Source organism: Streptopelia decaocto, assembly GCF_964273445.1.
Source record: "Streptopelia decaocto genome assembly, chromosome: 2".
Classification (NCBI taxonomy): domain Eukaryota; kingdom Metazoa; phylum Chordata; class Aves; order Columbiformes; family Columbidae; genus Streptopelia; species Streptopelia decaocto.
The window spans coordinates 124,898,682-124,922,409 of record NC_138655.1 but is presented as its reverse complement, the minus strand read 5'-3'; the positions used below and the strand labels follow the sequence as shown (position 1 = coordinate 124,922,409).

Below are 23,728 nucleotides of genomic sequence, written 5' to 3'. Positions count from 1 at the left end.
AATGTTGACTGGAGATAACCTCTGGGGATTATTTAGTCCAGCAAGCCAGCTGAGGCAGGACTATCACCAGCACTAAATTGAGTAAGACACAGCTTGCTCCCTGCAAGTCCTGAAAAAGAGCAAGGCTAGAGGGGCTGCCATCTCTTTGGGTTACTTGTTCTACTATTACACTACCCTCCTTGGAGAGCTTTGTACCAGTTTGCTAAAATGTTAGTGTCTATTACACTTTGGTGTAATAGGTTGTTTTGTTAGGATTTCCCAGATGCGTTTACTTTTGGTTTCAAAGCTCACAGCCTGGCTATTCAAATTACAATGTCTCAATCCAGTTTAAACCCGCAAAGGGTTGCTATGTATTTTGAAATCTTTTCAGCAGCTGCTTTAGTATTTGATTGGACTGCCTCTTTCAGCCCCATCACATAGGTAAAGATGCTAGGGTATTAGAATGCCATATTGCATTCCATGGACATTCCATAAAGACTAAAATTGCTTTTATTTTTTTCTATAGCACAAACATGGTTTACTTTTTTAATCTAGAAATGTCCTTTGTGTATTTTCTATTTATTTATCCTTTTTTCCTGCCCTTTAACAGAGCAGGTACTTTATAAAAAATGGGTTTTCTTGCTACCAGAATGGAAAATCATTTCAATACAAAAATGAATAAATTATTCAATACTCATTTCTCTCCAGATTTTCTTCCATTTCCACATACACTGGAAAATGTTCATGACTCTTTCGTACTTCCAGGCAACAGTGTCCAAAGTTAACTAGTAACTACTTTCAGCAAAAGAAACTAATATGGAGTTGTGAGAGTATGTCATGGCACTTTACAGTCTGTAAGTTTTACACAAATCAGATTCTGTGAAAATAATTATACCTAATTATTCTAAACCATTTTCCATTGTCAGATCTAAGATACCTATGGAAAAAAATTCTAATGCCTAGAATTTCCTTATGTCATACACTTCATAAAGATCTGTCAGGTCTTCAGACACAGACGTTTTATTTCAGAGCTGCTGTGACTTTAAGCATGTAGTGTGCTTTCCAAATTAGACACTAGGTTTCTTTTTTACTTTTTATTCCTTTTTTGCATCAAGCCTTCACAAGGCTACCTGACTTGGACATCATCCTGGTCCAGAAAGCAGCACAGTGGCTCTTTAAATGAGAGTGTGCAGGAAATGACTTAGATGATATTGTGAAATCTATGGATTAAGCAAGGAGAACATTGCAATGAGGGTTACCATATTTAGCTGTTATCTAACTAGCATGGATGTTATTAGTATAGAAGACAAGGAGAAATAGATGTCATGTAGACTGCAGCAGTCTGTACTGACCCAACTGAACTCCATACCCTGTGTGATTACACAGGCTAGTCGGATGAAAACTAACATGGTTTTCTTGCAATTCTGCAATGAAGTGAAATGAAAGCATTTATAACCAGACCCACTAAAGGAAATAGCTTCTGTGCTGAGGCATCTGCCCCTGTTTTACCAAGTGGGAGGCTGCTATTGAATGGATAGAAGATGCCGAAAATTGTCTTGATTGCTGGGGTGGGAGAGATGGCAGAAAAGGGGAAGGTATTCACCATCAAGGTCCACCTATTTCATTACTCAGCTATGAGAAACAAAGATGACTCTTCCAGGGGAGTCCAGAAGTAAACAACCCCACTCTTGCAGATTGCTGGCAGTTAGACAGTATGAAAATAAATGTAGAATTTTTCAATACTTTTATAAAAAAAATAGTCCTTGATATCTTGCTGTTGCAAATAAATAATACTTTCTTTTACAGACATTTTAAGGTATTGATCACCACTGTCATTGCCCCCAGGAAAATCTGTTTGCTGATTCTGGGTCAGGACTGTTAATATACTCACTGATAGGACAGAGAAATTGCTGTGTAAGCAGTGAAAGAATTTAGCCTGAGTTTTTCTGATGGTGAGACCTGACCAGGTGAGAACATCAGGCAGAGGTGAGATTAATTTAGCAACTATCACAGGAGTTAGGTAATGCAGACCAAAAATGTTACTAGCAACCTTATAACTGACATTCTTCAAGGTTCTGGTTTGTGGGGGGTTTTGCTTATTTTGATAATAAAGTTTTAATTTTAACATAATATATATTGATCTACGGAAAACGGTACTCATTTCTTAAAAAAAGAAAGGAATGTATCACCTGTAGTAGCTCAAACCTTTTTTGCCATGATTTGGACTCCAAACACCTAAAACTGCAGTGCAGATTTCTAACGCTTTAGCTGACAGCATAAAAAAGAAAAGTCATTACCATTAATGTTATTGCAACAGCACCTGGGATCGTAGTTATGCGTCAAGACTCTGTTGTCTTCATTGCTGAATTAACACAGGATAAAAGGGCTGCTCTTGCCAAAAAGGGTATTACACTCTAAATATAAGATAAGAAAAACTCTAACAGATGGGTACAGACTGATGGATAAGAGAGAAGCAAAGAGGGCATAGACAGACATGCTCTTTGCACTGAATGGACTAGAAGCACTAATGTTTCTAATTCCAAGCTTAGCTGCAAGGTGTTTGGTAGCCTGGAAAAGGACAGTACAAGCCAGTTTTGTTAGGGAGCAGTAATGTTAAATGCTGAGACTCTTTGTGAAGTGACAGTGTGAACACCTCCTTAAAGGAGATGATTTGCAAGTGGTTTATATACTTCTAATGATATGCTTGCAATTTTATTTCTTAAATTATCTATTTGTTTAGACTTGTATATTTTGCCTGTAACCTAAAAAAATAAATTAATAATATGTGACATTGAAAAAAAAAGTTTATGTACTTATCTTAGTAATTTATTTATTTATTTTAGTTTAAGAACCATAAAAAAAATTGGATTTTGTTGTTGTTGTTGTATTTTTTTTTTTGGGGGGGGGGGGAATAAAAAAAAAAAAAGAGAGAGAAGGTATTTGTCTTCACTACAAATACATTCATGACATTAGAGCTGTGTATAAACTCTTTCTAGTAAAAAGAAAAATTTTAATTAAAATCATTAGCTATATATAGCGCTTGGTATATATTGACTGCCATAGCCATGGAAGGTTAATATTGCAAATATCCTCATCTTGTCCTTTCCATTAAGTGGGGAAAAGAAAAAAAAACTTTTGACTTGCAAAAGCAGGAAGGATTTAAATCTCCCGCATTTCCAAATATAGCCATCTGAGAAATTACTGTTCATAAGAGCTGTACATGCTTGACACAAATAAGGAGAGTTTCCAGTACATGTCTTTTCTAAATTTATCTACTCCTTGATAAATGAGACTGAAGGAATTTATGACCTAGTTCTGCAGGTATGCAGGTGCATTTATCATGTATACTGGAGCTTCTATGCAAGAGTGTGTATAAATGTTTAGAGAATTATCATAAAATATCAAAAGGAATGTGTTCCTAAAATTCTTATATATAGCTCTTGTATGTAATATAGTCAGATGTCTATCTTGGAATAAACGTATCTCTACTGTAAGGAAAATCTTTATTGTGTTAAACTATGAGACTATTGTGAAGGCATATTGGAGGCTTCCTCACCAATATAAACAAAAGAGGTGTGCAGCGGTCTGATTTGTTTAGACATCTATGGAATAGCAGTTGTGTGTCTCAGAGTTGCAATATGCAGCCTCATGTGACAGCAAGGTAGTTACACAGCAGTGGGGTGAGAGGGACGAATCACTCAAATCCTGCCCAGTCATCCTGCATGGCTGGCCCATCAAACAGGACAATTCATACATTCATTTCCCATTCCACATGACAAATGGTCCTGGAGGAAAAGTCCTCCAGTAATAACCTCTACGGTCATGCAGAACACCAGCTAGCTTTTTTGGAGACTGTCTTGGAGCTCCACTCAAAAGGACACATCTTGCTCCTACCACTCCCTTTCCTTCCTCTCCAGAATACACAGTAGTTGCAGACATGAAATCACTTCTCTGGAAAGGGAGTTTTTTGCCACATGGGGAAGGAGAAATGTAAGTAGCTAATTTACATGAACTAAATACCATCTTAAGAAATATTTGGGGTTCTGACTGTGGAACTGTGTCTGGGCTGGTCCTTAGTGACTTTTCCACCCACTGGAAGAAAAATTTAAAGTACTTTGCAGACAAAAGAGAATAGGACTTCATCTAGAAATTATAATGTTTAATGCATGAACATAGGTTCTGGCTACAAACTGGGGCTTGAAACATATGCAGCTGTTGGTTATTCAAAGATGCTGTGCTTTGGGGACTGTTGATGTAGCATTTTGCATTAGGTGGAAGAGGTGCAGAACTCCACCCTGTTCTTACTGGTGACTAAATATATTTTAAATATATAATTCCAACATTGTTTTCTAAGAAAATGTTAACATTACAAGTATTTAATATTGAGCCTATTGCTCTACCACTTACAAGCCATGAACATGACAAGGAGTGATCAACCAAAGACTTGGCATCTGTAGTGCCTTCACTGGGGTGGATTACAAGTTTCCTATGGGATAAAAAGTATCTCTTCTTGCACTGGTGACTTTACAAACTGAAAATATAAATTTTTTAACAAACCACACCTTGCTGATGAAAAGAAATTAAATGCTCCCTGGAAAGGAATTTCATCAGTACATCCAAGAGGACACAGATTTTACCATGAGAATATAGAAATTTTACTCTCTTATTCTAAGCAGTGATACTTGTAATTGGGAATTGTTTTGTCAGATAATTAGAGCTTAATTGTCAGGTTTTCAGCACTTTACGGGCTCAGCTGTGTTTTTGCTGTTGTCAGCAACACTACAATTAGATCTTAGATTTTCTTTCTTTTTCAATCCCTTGATTCAGCAACTCTCCTTCCTGAAACTACTAAATTCATTGAATATTTATTGCACCGTGAAAACTTCGCTTACAGTGAGCAGAATGGGTCAATATCTTGTTATGACTTTGTCGAGTTACATGAGTTAAGGCTCCACAAAATGTAATTATTTTTATGATAGCTTCTAAGTATATATTCAAATAGAAATACAACAGCCAATTTATTTACAAAGAGTATTAGTCAGCCTTACAAAAGAATTATGAAGGATGTCGCTTTTCAAATTCAGTCATGTTTTGGTAGACCTGACAAAGGTTAAGCTTTGTATCTAAAAATGCTCTAATCAAAGGGAGTATGCATTTAGATTGGAAAACTCCACAGGTTTTAAAAGTCTTCAAAACATCTGTCTCATTCTGTCTCTAGATAGTTAAAAGTTATCATTTCCTCTAGACCAGTGTCCAAGAAGAACAACAGGCAATGTATCTGCAAAGCGTACTCCATCATTTAAGGCAAGCATTGAAAAGGAACCAGATGTGAAAATAATCAGTTCACTTACATCCCTTTGACTACAGAAATTAATGGATCTTGAGTGTGCAAGCTCCATACAAGCAAGGCATACACTGACCTGTAATTTTTATCTTTGTTTTTCTTTTCTGACTGCACTATATCCAAGTTCAGACTTTCTCTGGATGATGTTATAGATGCTTGAAAATCAGTGATAGAATTCCCAAAGTTCAACAGAGCATTGCAATTTCATCTGACATAGGTTCAAATCCTGATGTTTTTTTCTTTATTTTTTCTATAATAAAGAAACTAACTAGATGCAAAGATATAGCCTAGATCTCAGCATGTTTGTATCTTGGATTTTGGTTCATGCCCATCTCCTCCTTAACTTGTTAGTTTGAGCAGATCCTAAAATTTGCTGCTCGTGAATCCTCATCTATAATGTTGGAGAGAAGATGTGAGTTCATTAAGCTTTGTTTTTGAGAAGGAAACAAAGAGTTTTTGAAACTCTCTAATATTTTTCTTTTATTTTTCAAACATAACATTTCTTGTCATTGACATCATTTGCAACTCCCTCAAATTCTGGTGTTCATTATTTCACAGGTGTAAATTATATATATAGTACTCACAAAGATTAAGGCTTTATTTTCATTAATGTATTAGACTTTAAAAATATTAACATCTCAGATATGAAGAAATAAAACTTCCTGTAAAATTGGTACTCTCCCCACTAAAGATTTTATCTACTTAATAGAAAGAGACGTAGAGTACTTGTTAAAAAAAAGAGTAATTTTTTTCCTCTTTGATTACATATTAAAGGAATTTTTGGTGGTTTTTATTGTCCGTAATGTGCATGGGCTCCAGTCCTGAGGTCACAGAGGGCAGCCTTGAGTGGTTTTGTGTGCCCCTACCATAAGGTCTCCAGCCACAGGCAGTTGAGATAAAACTGTACTTCATATAGTCCTAGTTAAGTCTATTTCTTTTAATGCATGTGAAGATGTTCCTTTAGTTCTGTCACACTATGAGTCTCATGCATACCCATGTAACATGTCATTCCGGTTTAACAAAGAAAATTATAATTAATTAAATCGGTCATCATAAAGAATATGTTCCATGAAGGACCATATTTTACAACACAAAAATAAGAAAACACATTTTTAGAATAAATTATTTTGGGAATGACTTTAATATTTATAGGCAGAGTTTCAGTGCTTGAGAAAAATATTAATGTCTTTATCATTTTTTTTTCTTTCTCATTTTAGATCTCTACTGTTTGCATGCAAGTATGCTAGCAAAATAAAGATGAAGGGGAGTAGATCAATGCCAGCATTTCCTCATTGTCATGCAACCATTATGCTTATGTCTATTGTACTAATATTGAAGTGTTTCTAGTCTAAATTTCATACACTACCACTTAACTTTTACTTATTTTGAATGCCAGCTAATACTTTTCTTCAAATATAGCCTCTAGGCCAGGTCTGTTCCTCTGTAGCCTGTAACTGCCGATATGCCATATAGATGCACTTCAGGTTTCCTCTTACACATGTAGCATTTATTTATTGTCTTCATTTTGAAAAGAGTATTGACTCATATCCTGTATCTTACTGTTACATAATTACGCTATTTGAGCACACATGATGGAGCTGCATTTTCAGACTCCTAGAACCTGCAGCTGGATGATACTTTCAGGATTGTGAGTTTTTCTGGTTTTAGTACATATTTTTTTCTAATCTGTGTGGAAGAAAAGCCTGGTTCATGTTTTGTTTGTGACCTCGTGCAATAATGTCTGCCACATTTACAATCCTCCAGAAGCAGTGGTTGAAAGTATGATTGTTCCCGTCATCTCTGGGGAACTTTAATCCTTAAACCATCTGCTCTGGTACCTGAGAGCTTCTCCTGACATTACAGGCAAAATTCCATCATCAATCAAACCTGATCAAGTTTTGTAACAATGAAAGGGTAACAGCAATGTTCCACAGGATTAAGTAGTAGGAATGGAGGCGTTTAGTATATTAATAGTCTGGGGAAAAAATGCAGATGTTTTAGTAGGAAAAAATTGCAGATGAAAAAACATTTTGGCTAGACAGAGATTAAAGCAGCTTTGAGGATCTTCAGAAGCACTTGAATACCTTAAATAAATAACCACTATGAGAACAGAGACAATGATTATTTAATAATGCAGAGTCATGCATACTAGAAAATGCAAAATTATTTAGTCTTCTTATCCAACTCTAAATTTTGAATGAACTATATTAGTCAGAAACAACTAGGGAGTAACTGTGCAAAATTATTTTGAAGAAATTTTAAAATAAAAGCTAATGTTTTAATGTCTAATGAATTATAATTAGGGTTTGATAAGGTAGAATACATTCATTATACTGTTATACAAAATGATGATAACATTTCAAATAAAACATTAGCTCTGGTCTTCCCTCCTCAAATGTTCTTTAGCTATGATGCATTATGAAGAAGCAACATGGGCAGTTGATGAAATTGATTTGGACATGTAAAATCTATCTCACAGAGTGTAATCATGAATGCTTTCACAGAAAAATAAAATTAAAAAAAAGAGAAAAAGAAAAAAAAATGCTTACTTGTTCTTACTTGTTCTATCTTAGCTGCTGTTTCACCCTAAGATTTATTTTTTGGAGGTCAATATTTCAAGGAAACAGAGTAGAGAGAAATACAAGCTAAATCTTGGCTTGAGATGAGTGGGATCATTTGCAACAGTTTTAAAATGGAAATACAAGATGATAATCTGCAGACTCAAACGTGTGTGTAATGAAAGAGTGGTGTGATACCCCATGCAAAGCTATAGCTCCTGCCTGACTCTAGATCTGAAATGAGGAGCTATCAGCAGTGACCAGGGACTGCTGCAGTGGGAGCCAACATAGCTCTCAGGGCACATGGTGATCTTCATTTAAAAATGCATTTCAGTGACAAAGGATTTAATTTCTCTTACATAGTTTTTATCTTTTCCTTAATGAGCCTAAACCATTCACTGCAATACACAGTAGAAGGCATAAAACACAAAGAGTTCTGTGTTAAAAGTTATAAGCTATTTATATCAGAAAACTGTATGTGCTCCAGTTCAGGGCATCATTATTATTACTATTTGTCCTGGTTTTGTTAAAAACAAGACCAGTTCCTTTTAGTGATTTTTCTTTCAGCTAAGTTCTTCTAGGTGGCTGTACTTTTCTGAGGTTTTGCCTGCATATTTTTTTCTCATATTCTGTCATGAGAGGGGCATGTTTGAGGAGGGGTGGATGGAACAGGTGACTAGAACTGACCATTATTATTGTCATTGTTATTGTTATTATTATTATTGGTAATAATAATAATTTATATTGAAATAGTAATAATGATAAAATAATAATCAGTGTTTGGTTATACATTTTGACTTTTGTTTTCCAGCCTTCCTAGGTTTTGTTTGGTTTTGGATGGTTTTGTATTACCTGTTGTTTCATAAGGTACAGCACTAGGTTTTGGAGAAGTATAAAGAAGACATGGAATCTAATAAAGCCATTGCCATCTTTTGTACTTTCATTTAGAGTTCCAGAGTTTTTCAAATGAATCAGAAAAACAAAACTCAGCCTGAAACATAGCCCTTAGAGATAACCCATACTTGGCAGTGTTTGTTAGTTTACAACAGCTTTACTCAGTACATATTTTCTTTTCCTAATATCAGGATAACACTGATTACTCTCTTCCCTCACTAGCCCAAAAAAGCCAAGTACGGCTCTAAATGAAGTTCAAGCACTGTTTAAACACAAAAAGGGATGATGTGTGAGCAGATAGGCTTTTCTACCTTCACGTTTCCCCTAGGAATACTTAAAGTCCCTGAATTTGATGTGGAACCACAGCTGAGAGAAGGTAGATCTTTGTCTCATGTTTTCTTTTCCAACATCATCACCACTGGTCTGCTGGGGAACTGTTCCTCCTTTCAGTCATTCAGGAACGCTCTAAGAGGTACTCGTCATACACACCTCTTTGTACTTCCTGACACAGTAGCCCAGAATAAACCAGAGCGTTTTGGTCTACTTTTTAACTGGAAAAAATGTTTGTCTGTTTTATAGAATAAACGCTGTAGGTAATTAATGCATTAGAAAATGCAACTATTTTCTAAGTTATTGAAGTACCAGACAGGATTTTGGTATGTTAAATGTCTGGCATATAAGAAAAATCTAAGTCGTAGCACAGAATGAATCTGCAAATTATAGGGAGTGATATACATGTTCAGTGCAGTGCAAGCACCACACTGAGGGAAGACTGAGTTTCTGCATGTCCAGTGAATGAGATAATGTGTTTTAACATCCAATTATGAAGTCTGTCATCTATGGATGCTTAAATGCTTGTTTATGTTTGCGCTTGGGCACTTCCCAGATACAGGTAAATACAGATTCTTCAAGCGATTTTCAAAGTAGCCTAATGGAGCTAGATATCCAATACCTACTGACTTTTCCAAAGGGACTTGATTACTTAAGTACTCTTCTTTCCTTTGAAAAATCTTCCTCTTAATTATGCTAATCACTGCTTAAAAATGTTTTCAAAGTCAGAGAGCTATATTTAGGTAGTGCTAATTCAGAACCAGACAGGATTCATAAGGCTACATTCTAGGAAGCTTCCTCTGACTACAAGTTATATTTATTTTTCTCTTATTCACTGAGGGCATGAATTAATTACTCAAGTTTGCTAGAGAATCTGCTGGGAGCTGTTACCTACAAGAAACAAAAAATAAGAGACATGAATCAATCATGCTATCTCACAACTATTTCCATTGGCTAATGGAAGTATTTAGAGCCAACAGTATCTTTTCTCTATCCCCAAATGGAAAAAATGTAGTGCCATCAAGAAAAATCTGAGAAGTATAGTTGATCTGAAAGATCTCACAGCATTTTATATACTTTGACTGAAACCACATCCTATATAATTTCTTCAAACGTCCTTATTAGGATCATCTCTAACAGCTAAAATAGAAATTATAAGATGTAAACATGTCCTTATCTGCAAATCAGAGGAACATATTTATTGGTTTTTCACTTTCAAATATACATCTTTTGTTCCAAATCATGCGGTCCATCTCTAAAGTTACCTAACAGCTTTTCTTTATGCAGTAGGCATTTTTTTTAGCAATTATTAACAATTGCTAATAATTGATTGCTGCTGTTGTAGCTCAGTGATAGCACGTTCATATTAATGATTAAGATCATTTTTCTGACACAGAACTGGGCACAGAGTGCTCAACTCATCTCAGATACAGGTGTCCTGGCCAGAAGTTCTTATTAGCACCTGTAAAATGCTAATATTTTATTTGGTACTTTGGTAGTAGAATTATATTATACATATCACAGGGACTTCTACTGTTTGATACAGTGTAGGCATTCATTTTTGTACCTTACCTTTACTAGCAGTAGAGCACCCTTTAGGAACAATGATGTTTCAGTAAGGCTGTGTGTTTTGCCTTGTAACCTTGAAACTAAAGTGTAAAGTAGCAACCAGTTTACACATATCTATCAATTTAAGAATGAAGTCATCCACCTTTTCTGGATAGCACTGAAAATGTGCTAGTCTGAAAGGGAAGTCTGTAATGTTTCATGTAAAATTACAATAGGTAAACTCTTCTATTTTTTGCTTGTCTGATAGCTGAAACTGAGATGCAGAAACTTGCAATCAGATGCAATATGACAACCAGGAACAATTAATGTGAAATTCATTTAGTTAACAAAAGGCAGAAAGATGGGAATACAGAGGCCAAGAATCAATGTCTTTTAGAACACTTCCAGGAAAGAGATTTGCTCCTAAAAGGCATCATTTCAGTATTGGGACATCAGCTACAGTTGTTTAAAACAACTTATTTAGTTTGTTTCAGTTTTGTAGTTTTTCATATAAATAGAATACTTTCAAAACCTAATTTTGAACTTTATGATTGTATTTCTTTACTTTAGGTTTAGATAGACCTTTTTTCACTCTGTCTCCTCTCTGCCAGGCAGAGGAAAACAGTAGTGCACAGAAAGAGGACTGGGATACTGATATTGGTCCAGTTAATTTAAAATAGCCAGGACTGGGATACTGATATTGGTCCAGTTAATTTAAAATAGCCTTATGTTATTAATAATTTGCATCAAGGAAAAATCAAGGAGATTTTCATATACTTTCTTCTCTGTTGGTGAGGTAAACAATCACACTCAGTACTGCCAGCTTATGACAGTGCAGAGTGCTTTCATTTATGCTTTTGATTAATTACACTGGCCTGCATAGAGTGGGTTGGCAGGGTCATGGCTGCACTTTACGTTGTTGTTACCCAGCCCTTCTGGCTTAGCTTTCTCTGGAGGAGAGCGTGCAAGAGAGTATGGAGCCGAAGAGGGTGGCAGCCATGGCTCAACAAATCTGTTGTAGGTGATAAATTCTTACAGACTTTTTCCCCAAATTAGCTGGAAGTGATGGGACAGATACTTTAAATCTGCCCCCTACTTTTGCAGAAATTCTATACAAAAGGTTTTCCCCCCGTTCATACTTGGGTTCATCCAAAATGAAGAAACGGATGCTGGCTGAAGTGCAGAGATGGTGATTCAGGAGGTGATTCAGACTGTCAGGTCTCTGTTTTCAACAGAGGACCCCCTCAACCCATTCTAAAATAAAACTGTCTGTCAATAACATTTTGTTTTGGCAGTTCTCACTGAGCATCCAAGAAAAATTCCCACTCTCCCAAGCAAACTACTTAACAGGCAAAACTCGGCACACAAATTGACCATCTTCTTTATTCCCATAATGATTTTTGTGAAGCATTGTGCTTATGCAATTCATTCCGGTTGTTCGTTTTCCTTTTCCAAAACAGGAACTGAATACTTTTTCCTGATTTGTTGCTTTGAGGGTTTTTTTGTTGTGTTTTTGTTTTTTCTTTTGTTGCTTTTTAAATATCTATGAGGCAGTAGCTAATTCTACTTTCTCTAGCACACATAGACTCATTTAGCAAAATGAAAGATTTAATGAACAATTTAGAAAATACTTAGTGAAGCACCTTTTGAAAATTAATTCTGCTTTGTAAGTGATGTTTAGTTGTTTGAGTCTTTTCTACTGTAAAAAAAAAAAAACAACAACAACATGTAGAAAGCTCTAAATATGTAATTATTATTATAACAATTTAGTCTTAGAATCTCAAAAAGCTTTCCAAGCATTAATTAATCAAAATAATCAAATCAATGTTGCATTCTTGCTGCAGTGTTACAGTGTTATTAGGTGATGATTTTTTTTTTCTTTTCAGTTCCTTAATGGATTTTGTGAATTATCTAATTAGACCTGTAATATGCAATTCAAAACCACTTGATTTCCATACAGAAATACAGTTTTTATCATAAATAATCATGCATAAAAATTAATACTTGAGACACAATAATTTAAGTGCTGTAAAATTTCCTGCAGTTTAATGTTACTTTTATTCTTATAATCATGTGAAGAATGCAGTGTCTTCTAAATATATATATATATTTAGCATTGTTTTGCTTTACAGAATGTATAGTTTTCATGGTGCCAGTATTTCTTAATAGTTCTTTTTATGCTTTGTTTTTCAGGTTGGCTTCATGAGTTAGGAAAACGTATTGAGTCTCCTTACTATGAGAATAATACACTAGGAGGCCCATCAATCAGAAGTGCCTATATAGCTGCCCTATATTTCACCCTCAGCAGCCTCACCAGTGTTGGGTTTGGAAATGTTTCAGCCAACACCGATGCTGAAAAGATCTTCTCCATTTGCACAATGCTGATTGGAGGTTGGTACAAATGCTAAAAATCATGTAAAACGTTATTGGGGGGTAGGAACAAGTAAAATAAAAGCTGAAGTTTTGGTAAGTTTATTTAAAACAAAAACCACAACTGCAAGTTTAATTTAAAATGGGAAAAAAAAAAAAGGCTCTGTTGGGTTGGTTTTACATTAGATAGACTCTCTTAAAGGGGCATATTTCAAACCTTTTGATCACTTATGGTGACAAAAGACAGTCCTCACAGAGTAAAATGCAAACTCACATTATTGTCAGTGGTTGTAGCCCCACCGTGTGCCAGGGGAGCATTTTGGTTACATGCCAGGCACTTTTCCAGTCAGCCAAGTAATGGGTGTTCAGCTCCAGTTCAGTCCCCACAGCATCCTTGGGGATGATGGGGAGGGCAGGTGGGCAGCCCACCAGTGTATTGGGCCGTGAGCTGGTGCATATCCACATCTGAATGACCAGCCCAGCGAGAAGGCAATGGAGACAGGACAGAACCAGGAGGTCTGTTTGCTGAGCCATAGCTGACTCTGTCATAAACAAAAAGCAGTTTAATTAAAACTGAGTAAATTTTAACACACCACTGCTTCAGATTTGAATCAAAATGCAATGCTTTTGTCATATTTGGAGCTCTTAGTATTATTTTTATTTACATTAATTACCTACTCGTACTGTTGGGGAAAACTATGTACTCAATTTTGGTCACCTTCTTTCTGTTGAGGCACCTGGGCACAACCTGTAAGCTGATGGCACGTGCAGAGCTTGGTAAGCCAAAGCTACTGGGGAAAGTACCTGCAGCTCTCTCTTTACCTTCATCTTCCTCCCCCAAAAAACACCCGTACTATTTCACAGTGTGTACATCACACAACTCAAAGATGCCACAGTGGGTATGAGGGGTAAAAGCAAACCACTGCTAGAGAGCTGCCCCCCTCATCTTTTGTTATGCTTGTGTAATTTTTCTCTAAATACTAGTAGGTATTTCTCCAGGGCTAGTCAGTAAGGCACTGGCTGTCAGTTTTGCAGCATAATTTTTCCTGGGCAAAAATAAATTGGTAACTTGACACTCAAAAGCCAGGGAACACGATGAATGACCTGTAAAATATATATTTGCAGCATTAAGTGATATAGAAATTTCTCAATGAATTATTGTCGTTTTTCCCTGTCCTGAAAATAAGTGGCAATAATATAATGAATCATCTGATCCAAGAACGTTATCATTTTGATTTTGACAATATCACAAAAACACAAGCAGCTTTATGGATTGCTTTTGGTGGTAGCATAAAATTATAGTTTTAAAATACAGTGTGGCCTCTGTGCTTTGTGGGTTTCACTACATAAAATGTGTTTGAATGAAGGAAGGATTTTTCATTTCTATCAAAAAATCAAGAGATACCCTGTGTAAGGTGATGATGAATATTTAATTCACTTTGATATGGCCGAGCTTTCACAAACTTAATAGAGTAGAATGTAAAATTATCCTATACTTTTATTCAGTTCAGTTATAGAAATTTCTTTTTCATTTCTTATATTATTGAGCGGTAAAACTAATATGCTTGTGCACTGAATAAGTTGTGAAGAACTAGTCGACTGAGTGTAGGAAGAGGGAATGGAAAACTGAAAGGCAAACTTACTCATAGGCAAGTAGGTAGAAGAATGACTTTATGTCTGGGAGGGTCCAGTAAACAAGATAAAGCAGGTAAGAAAGGAGAGCAGGCTGGTTTGCAGATATTTTCTTGAGGAATTGTATTTTAGATGCTATTTAAAAAAATAGCCAGAGCAAGGAAACTTGGAGGAATTAGGATCATAAAGTGCGGACTGGTGAACACATCTCAGAAAACTCTAGTAGGAATAAAATACTAGTCTGCATAGTTTAGGGCATAATATGTTTTCATTTATTAAAACATGTTTTGATGTATAGTTTCAGCTGATATTTAATTTTAAAATTCTCTAGTGGAAAGTGATGTCTTGAGAAAAAAAAAATGTAATCTTTTTACAGTTTTTAGACCAAGCCATTACTTTATGAAATTCTAGGTGTAATGGATGGCATGATTTAGTTTATCAGTAATTTGTCTGTATCTCTTTAATGTGTGCCAATACAAATTGAAAGAATGAACTTACTGCAACCCTAAAGAAAGTTGAAGCCAGAAAAAAAAAAATCAACTGTTAATTTAACAAGTAAATAACTTGTTTGATTTTTACCTACCTCTTAGTATTAATTTTTGTTTTGCATGAATTTGGAACTATAATTTAAGAAAAGTAATATTGTGAAGATATGAACCATCTTATTCTAGATAGTATTTCTTCTTAAAGAGAAGTTATTTATTAAAATTTAACCACAATTCCTAAGACACATAGCTTCTGTAAAATATTAGTCAGGTCTGTCCTCCTGCAAATGACCATACAACGTGCTGTCTTGTATTCCCTGTGTTCTTTGAGCAAAGAATGTGCAGTTTTGTATTTATGAGACTGGATGTCCTTCTAGTAGCTCAAGTTCTTTCTGGGATCAGAAGTGTTCCTCTCTTTCCTAAGGAAAAATAATGTTATTTGGAATATCTGTTAAAATCAAGACCACTTTATGAAATACAGCTCCTAGAAGTTTGGGTTTTTTTAACTTTTACTTGGTTTTAGAGAATGGATTAATAGATTTCTTACAGAAAGCAGGGTGGGTATGTGATTATTTGATAAAGAAAGCTAATGCCTCTCACAGCTGGGAATAGCTTGTCATCATCAGTAACAGTTGTCTTCCAATGTAGATAGATTCTTCCATAACAATAAAATTTTGATTATATTTGAGACTATAATAACATCATGGACATCTCCACACTGTTCATCCCGTAACCTTGGGAGACTTACATCACATGTATCTATATACCACCTAATGCTTTATCCCTCACCCCTTTTTAAACTTATAATCACATCTTTAAAAAAGCTATGCGATCTCTTTAGCCTGTTTAGCTACATCTTGCAGAATTGTTTCACCCCTAGCTGTCATATTTTGTTTTTAATATCCTGTATCTAGAATTACTCCAGTCCCTCACATTTTGTTTCCCAAGCTTCTGACATCAGTGACTTAGCAGTTCACCACATCATCAGGAACAACATCCAGTTGATCCAGGGGATTATTCTTAGAAATAAATTTCCAATTATTTTTCTTTCTAATATTCATATTTGATCCCTTTTTTTTTTTTTTTTTGCACTACTTTTCCTTCATCTTCTTTTACTAATGGACTTGTATTGACTTAATTATATCATTAGATCACCTGAACAAGAATGCATGTTTTATTGTAAAACTACATCACACTAGTGCTTTATCTGTTTTCCTGCACTCCCTTCACAATAAAGACATAGATATTGTTATCAGCTCTTTTGTGTTTTACTCAACCTATAAAAATTTTCAACACTCCAAACTAAAGAATTTTCTTTTTCTATCATGTAAAAGCTTTATTAAGCATGAAAATGCATCCTTTCCTCCTACTGTTCTGCTTTTTCTCTCCTCACTCACACTGGACTTCTGTAAATTGCCATACAAGGTCAACATCTAGTTTTTCTTGTTTATAAACAAATTCCTTTGCCACTTGGAGAAGTCCGTATGCCTCCCTTCAAGCACTGTAGAGATAGATATCCCTTAAGAGTAATAATCCAGCTTTTTAATAGTTTTTTCAATAAACGGTTTGTAAATGTGTATATTATGTACTCAGATCAATACTGCATGACAGACAATCTTGCAGTGATTTTTCCCACTGATAATCAGCAAGCACATTTCTGCACAGACAATCCCAGACAACCTGTATCTGTAAGCATTTCTTCAATTTTGCTTCTGTTTTTTTTTATTCCCAAACCAGTCTCTAATTGAAGACAAACTCCAGGATGTCAGAACTTTCTGATAAACAATTTCACACCATATTTGACCTTCTCAAACAACATAAGAAATCAGATTGTCAGTTTGAATGTTTGTTTGTTTGTTTTTTACCTGAATTTCTGCTTTACAATGTCGGGTTTTTTTCTGTCATTTTTTTTAACATCTTATTCCCCAGAATATGATGCATCTCTAAATGTCATTTGCAAACTTATTCCACTATGCATGGTCCCTCTTAGTAATTGTTTCTATTTATATGAAATCTATTACATGCTATGTAGTCACTAAGTGATTACTTGAGTCTAGTTTTCATACTCATTATTAGCCTCTGTTTCCTGAACATGCCTGCCTACCAGCATTCATCCATTTCCTTTTTTCTTAGACTATAAAATTAACTTGGCTTGGGGATTCTTTTGCTTGGCGTCCCAACTAGATACCATCAAATGCAATTCTGTCCTTTCCCATGATGGTGCCTGCTGGTGACACAGAAAGCAGAATTGACTAATTATATGAATACCACTGTATATTACTCATGGAATCTTGTATCCAAAATCTTTACTATATCTATCAAGCAGGAAACTGGTTTTCTGTGAAGATCCTTTCATTTTCTGTGTTAAATTTTAATGATCAACAAGTCACTCCACATTGCACATACTTTCTGTCCCCCCTAGCTTTGATGCATGCCTTGGTGTTTGGCAATGTGACTGCCATAATTCAGAGGATGTACTCCAGATGGTCCCTTTATCACACAAGAACGAAGGATCTGAAGGACTTTATACGGGTCCATCACCTGCCACAGCAGCTAAAGCAAAGGATGCTTGAATATTTTCAAACCACGTGGTCCGTCAATAATGGAATTGATTCCAATGAGGTAACCAAATGAAGGAGGTTGTATGTTTGATGGTTTTGACTATGGACCTAGAGTCGGGGGAGGTGGGGCGTGGCGGGCAGGGCAGTAATTTTCCATTTGTGATGCTGTGTTTTGCGTAAAATTACATATTAAAAAAAAGAGCATCTTTAAAAATAAAGCTGGGTTGTCCCAGGAAGAGGGTATGCTACTGAAAAATCTGGTTTAGAACATCGTAACATATATCACAAATTCAAAATTCTCCAGAATTCTGAAATGCTGAAGAGGCATTCTTTAGAAACCTTTTGGATGATGCCAGCAGAAACACTCCATTTTTGCCTTTCACCAAACAAAATATTTAATCTTTTTTTTTCTGGCGTTTTTTAAAGGAGGCACTTCTCTAGTGCCCTTTCCTCCCTCAATTTTCTTTTATTCTTTGCAATACTGTAAGCAAGTAGTTTGGGCTTAATTTTTATGTTATTCATTTATCTATCTTTTTAAATCTTGCGAAATGTAACATGAAAGTGAAATCAAAAGAGAGATTTCTGGACATGTCTTTGCTTGCTTGTTTTAAATGACTTGTCCAGGTTATATGTTACTATGTTCCAAGAGGAATAATGTCTTCTCTCTGCTGGAGTTCTCTTTGAATTAACCATTCATTTCAGAGTTCTTGTTATATATGTCATTATAAAACTCAGTGATCTCTAAAGATAATGTGAAAATAAGCAGAAAGATTTGGCTTTGAGAACATTCTTTTCGTGATAAATTCTTTTTGCGGAGTGCACAGCACAAAGAATGGGATTTTCAACAGCATCCTAGCAACAGAAGGAAACTAATAAGATTTACAAAGGTATAAAAAACCCTTATGTCAAGCCTTTCCTAGATTTGGTTAAGGATCACCTTCAGCTTCTCTATCTTTAGTCCCACTGAAAATGAGTGGCTGCTGTATTATAAGGGCAGCCTCCGGAGACACGGTCAATAATATTTCATGATTTGTCTCCCATCCACAAACTGCCTTGTCTAAGCCTACCTGGGCACATGTTGGCTGATTGCATTGCTCAGATGCCAGATCTCCTCAGACTACAGGGAAAACAAAGCTTATAGGCTTGCAGCTTGCATGGTTCAGAGCTCTGCCCATAGACAGGCAGTGTACTTTGCATCAGTAGGACAGATACTTGAAACCACTTAAATATTTTATTTTTTTTCAATCTCCGCCTGAAATTTTAGATTGTTCGAGCAGTTGTATATTATTCTCAGAAGACTATCTCTGAGCAGAAAGATGTTCGTCTCAATTTTGTCATCCTGCAGCAGATCTTCTGTCAAACATATATAGATGTCATTAAGTGTTTGCCAGGCTACAATGGGAATTTGCCTAAAATTAAGACTGGGTCAAAACAGGATGACCTTATAGTCTTTCAGTTTTCATAGGTTCTTCCCCTGAACAGGCACCTTGCCTGCATTCCTTTCCCTCCTCTCCTTCAGTGTCCAAGTGCACCTTTAAAAAATAAAACAAACAAAAGTCTAGAGGCTTTTCGAATTATTTGTCTTCCAGCAGTTTTACCATAGAAGCAGCAATATACCCTACTGGTGAAGAATTTAAAAAAAAAGATCTAAACTAATTTAATTTTCCCCTGGGTTCAGTGTATATGCCACTGTATACAGTGTTCTAACAGCTAAGAACTTAGACAAGATTAAATTGTGCACTAGGGGGAATATCTACACACAGTGTTGTCAAAACTTGTTCTTTTTATAAAAACATGTTTTTATTCTTTTTTTTTTTCTTAAATTTCAGTATATGTCAGTGTAAACATTTTTTAAATCATCGTACATATCTTATCAAGGGAATAAGAAAAATCAAAGGGAAATCTTTATGAGTAAAATCAGTACATGTGCAGCACTACTAAATCAGATAACTTCCGCAAAAGATGAAACAGATTATTTTACACTTTTTCTCTTATTGGCCCCTTTTTCTCATTTTTGGACAGCTTTTAAAAGACTTCCCGGATGAGCTACGTTCAGACATCACCATGCACTTGAACAAGGAGATTTTGCAGCTCTCCCTTTTTGAGTGTGCCAGCCGTGGTTGCCTCAGGTCTCTGTCTCTGCATATCAAAACCTCCTTCTGTGCTCCTGGGGAATACCTCCTCCGGCAGGGAGATGCCCTGCAAGCGATCTACTTTGTGTGCTCAGGTTCCATGGAAGTCCTGAAGGACAGCACGGTGCTGGCAATTCTTGGTATGTTCATAATCATAGCTTCAAAGAGAAAGAATCGTCCTCCAGTGTAGGAGGACCTTCAATACTAACTGATGACTTAGTGTGTCCTAGTAGGCTGATAAGAATTTTTTCCAGTTTTAATCTGCTGTTTACACTAAATGGACATTCCTACTTTTTAGTTTAAACTTCTGTATTTTTTGCCCTAAGGAGCTTTCACTTGCTAGAATGTTAACGGTGCAATATTTCACTTGTATCCTGGTTTTCTTATTCTCTCTGCTTTGCATGTAGGGAGGTACTTGCTAGCTTTTGATACAAATTATTGCTTTCAACTGAGCTTGATGATAGTATTGATACCTCAAGGGACATTGGTTATTAGTTCCTAAATCTTTCAGGAAAATTAGTGGCAAGGTGGTGCGAGACTACTCTCATTCTTTGCATGCATATGAACAGCCCTTGCAGGACATCTGTATGACTAAAACCAGGCATCATTGGCTCTGCTTCCCAAAGAGTTACTTCTTCAAGCTAACGGATGCTGCCAGAAGTCATCTGAGTATATAAGAACAGAGAAAGGCCAGAAGTTCTGTTCTAATAAATTTTGTTTAATTGTTGTTTGCTAGATGATTACTTTAACTTAAGCATCTCTATCTGTAAATTTCAGTGATTGGCCTCAATCCAATTCCTAGCAAAGATTTTCCCTTTATCTTCAGCTAAAGGATGAATAGTTAATGCTTTAAAAGTACTTTGAGAAAGTAAAATATAAAATTTTACCCTAAATGTAAATAACTAATTTCTTATTATTTTAATATCTCTTTAGATTCAAGTGCATTCTTCTTTCTGATAACTTTTAATATTCTTGCAAAGCAGCGTTTGAAATAACATTCCCTTTTTTGTTTTCCTTCCTGTTTTGTGGGATTGCACTAGACTGTTGATAATGCAAGCTTCTGGTCTTCTTTAATTGAATTTCCTTTATTTCACTAGCATGCATTTGATTGGTCCTTTTTTAGAATATAAATGTGATACACATCCTAGTTTTTTCATAACTCTTTAATTCCATTACAGTCTACATCCCTCTGTCGCTCATTTGTACCAACGAAGTTTTCAAATGCCTCAATTTTATTGGATCAGACAGATCAAAGATATAAAATGTCTCAGAAAAAAACATAAGCTTAAGCATATCAAAAGGTCGAAAGCTGCCCTCATTGGATCTATGATTTCATTCATGATTCCATTTTCAGGCACTTCTGAAAATGTTAATGAAAACATCATTGTGTAATGGTGACAATGAAAAAAGTCAGAAAGAGATTAGTGGATTTCTGAGAGAAGTTAATGAAATTGTAATGCAAAAACATAAACATAATACGATGAAATAATGCTTCATTACAGTGAATGTGAGCTCCATCATTTAAACCTAAGTAACACCAGCACAAGGTAAATGCATCAAAACTGTGGGTCCCTATGAGAAAACATGTTACTGATGTAAAGTAAATCCAAGAGAGCAGTTTTTTCCTGACAATGCTGGGTTACTTACAGCTTCCAGTCCACTATTTTATAATTCTGTCATGATTCTAATTCTAGCAGATTAGTTTTTGTTTACTAAACCATTCTCACTAACAAGCAATACAGAAACAATACAATTAAATGCTCCAATTAAATACAGCTGTTTGTTATCTCTTGAGACTATTACTTGATATCTAATAATGATGGTTAGGATATCTTTTGTAGGAAAATATGTTTTAATAGAACAGTTATGTACTGTTTGAGTACACAGATTTGTTTAAATATATTAGCCATAAGTAATTTAAAAGTTATCCAGAAAGACAAGCAATTTATACCTTTGCCTGCATGTCCCAGATATAGTAACAAACAGAAGCATCTGCATAAACATTTCTAAAGTTTCTCCTCCAATGAAAAAGAGCTACTAACTTACATGATTCTGTTTATATTAAAGATGTTTATATTTAAGGTACAATCATTTCACTCCTGCACTAATTCTACATCAAATGCAGCTTATTAGCTACAGCTTTTGAAAAAGGTTATTAGGAAGGCGCTGGAGAGAGACTCGAACTCTCGTGGGTTACTCTGAGCAGTATTTATTGTAGAAGATTCGCAGGAACAGCAGGGTTGGATCACCTCCTCAGAGAGTGACAATCATACAGTAATACAGCTAGACATTATATAGGGTTCTAACAGGTATTATGCAACTAAGCAAAATTTATCACTGTCTATCACTGTTGATGTCTTCTATTGATGTCTTCAGGTTCCTTCCGTCCCAGTGGTCTTCATGTTTCACTTCTTTCTTCATGTTCCACTTCGGAAAGTACCGAACAGAAAGTCCTCAGTTACAGGGCTAGCTTTGAAGTTCCACCTGCCTCATTTGTTATCCATAGTTCATCAATCTAGTACAAATATCAATCTAGTACAAAATCAGTAAACCTAAGAATAGCATTTATCAATGTCTAAGGATACAAAGCAAGCATAAGGTAACCACGCTCGTGGTTCTGGGAAAGGGCTATACAGGAGACAAGGCTGAAACTTGCAGCCTTAGCAGCACAGTTTATAACACTGATTTAGGCCTAAAATCCTAATTTCCTATTTTCCTATAACAGCTTTTGCTACCTCATTTTCATTTGAAAATAAACATATTTTAGCATTATCAGATCAATTGTAGTGTTTTTCAGGCTGACATCATTTCATTAAACATTGTAACTATGATGAGGTAGCACTCTAATATATTTTCTAAAGTATTTATGCATTACTGGTGCTAATACAGTTTATACACCAAAAAAGTTTCTAGTTAAGATGTTTAAAGATCATTTTCGGCATATATGAAATATTTTTTCTCTCGTCTGTAGTTACACAGCCAGCAATAGATTAACATTGCCCAACACTGTCTAAAGACTTGTTGATACTTACAGTAAAAAGTAAAAGTAAATTCTTGCTTAGCTTTACATCATATTAGCTTACATAAACATCACATCAGTTGACAAGAAATAATAAATGTTATGGTCATCTATTAGATTTCTCTTTCCCTAAACCTAATACCAGTTCTCATTTATACCAACCCTGTGCTGGGTTTATGGCAAGCTCTTTTGAGGAAGTTGTTCAAACTTCATGTAGATAGAAAAGATTACGAGTAGTATTTACGAGTAGTATTTAAAGTATAAAATTATCTTATCTAAGCAGCTTCAGGAATGGTTTGCTGTTTAGTTTAACTTACCCTTCAAGTTCACTATTTCTTGTATAATACCCAGCTGGAATCACATGCTGGGTGGATTTTCAGGTTTTATAGTCTTCACTTATTACTTATTAATCATAGAATAATATAAGATTGGAAGGGACCTCTGGAAGCCACCCAACCTAAGGGTGCTTAAAGCAGGGCCAATTTAGCTTAGCTTCCTCAGGACCATGTCCACACACATTCTGAACAATGTTGTCACAGTGAATCCACAGCTTCTCTGAGCAGCCTGTCCCAGTGTTTGACCCAGCCTCATGCTGACTTCCATTTCCTGATCTCTAATCACTTTTTTTGGTTGTTGTTACAGCTTGTTCCCAGTACATCTCATCATATCGTGTACTCAGAAAATGAATTTATCTCTGTTTTCTCTACACTTGTCCACATTAGGCTGTTAAAGACATCAATAATTTGAATGGACAATCTATGCTTAATCATATGTTTGCTAAAATGCTATCTTAATGTTCAATTTTTTGAAAAAGAAAATTGTGCCTGCTATTAATTACTGGTGTAGATCATAATTTCATACATATCTACTTGATTG

At 35.5% G+C, this 23,728-nt stretch overlaps 1 protein-coding gene across 1 annotated transcript in view; it reads left to right on the top strand.

The window, feature by feature from the left end:
- The window catches only part of KCNH8 (potassium voltage-gated channel subfamily H member 8), a gene marked incomplete at both ends in the record, with an annotated part of 189,822 nt that overhangs the window by 132,141 nt on the left and 33,953 nt on the right, over positions 1-23,728 (top strand). Inside the window, 3 exons of the mRNA XM_082044521.1 lie at positions 12,847-13,044; positions 17,563-17,762; positions 19,724-19,973. Of these exons, the coding sequence (XP_081900647.1) occupies positions 12,847-13,044; positions 17,563-17,762; positions 19,724-19,973 (648 nt within the window). The remainder of the gene's footprint in view (positions 1-12,846; positions 13,045-17,562; positions 17,763-19,723; positions 19,974-23,728) is intronic.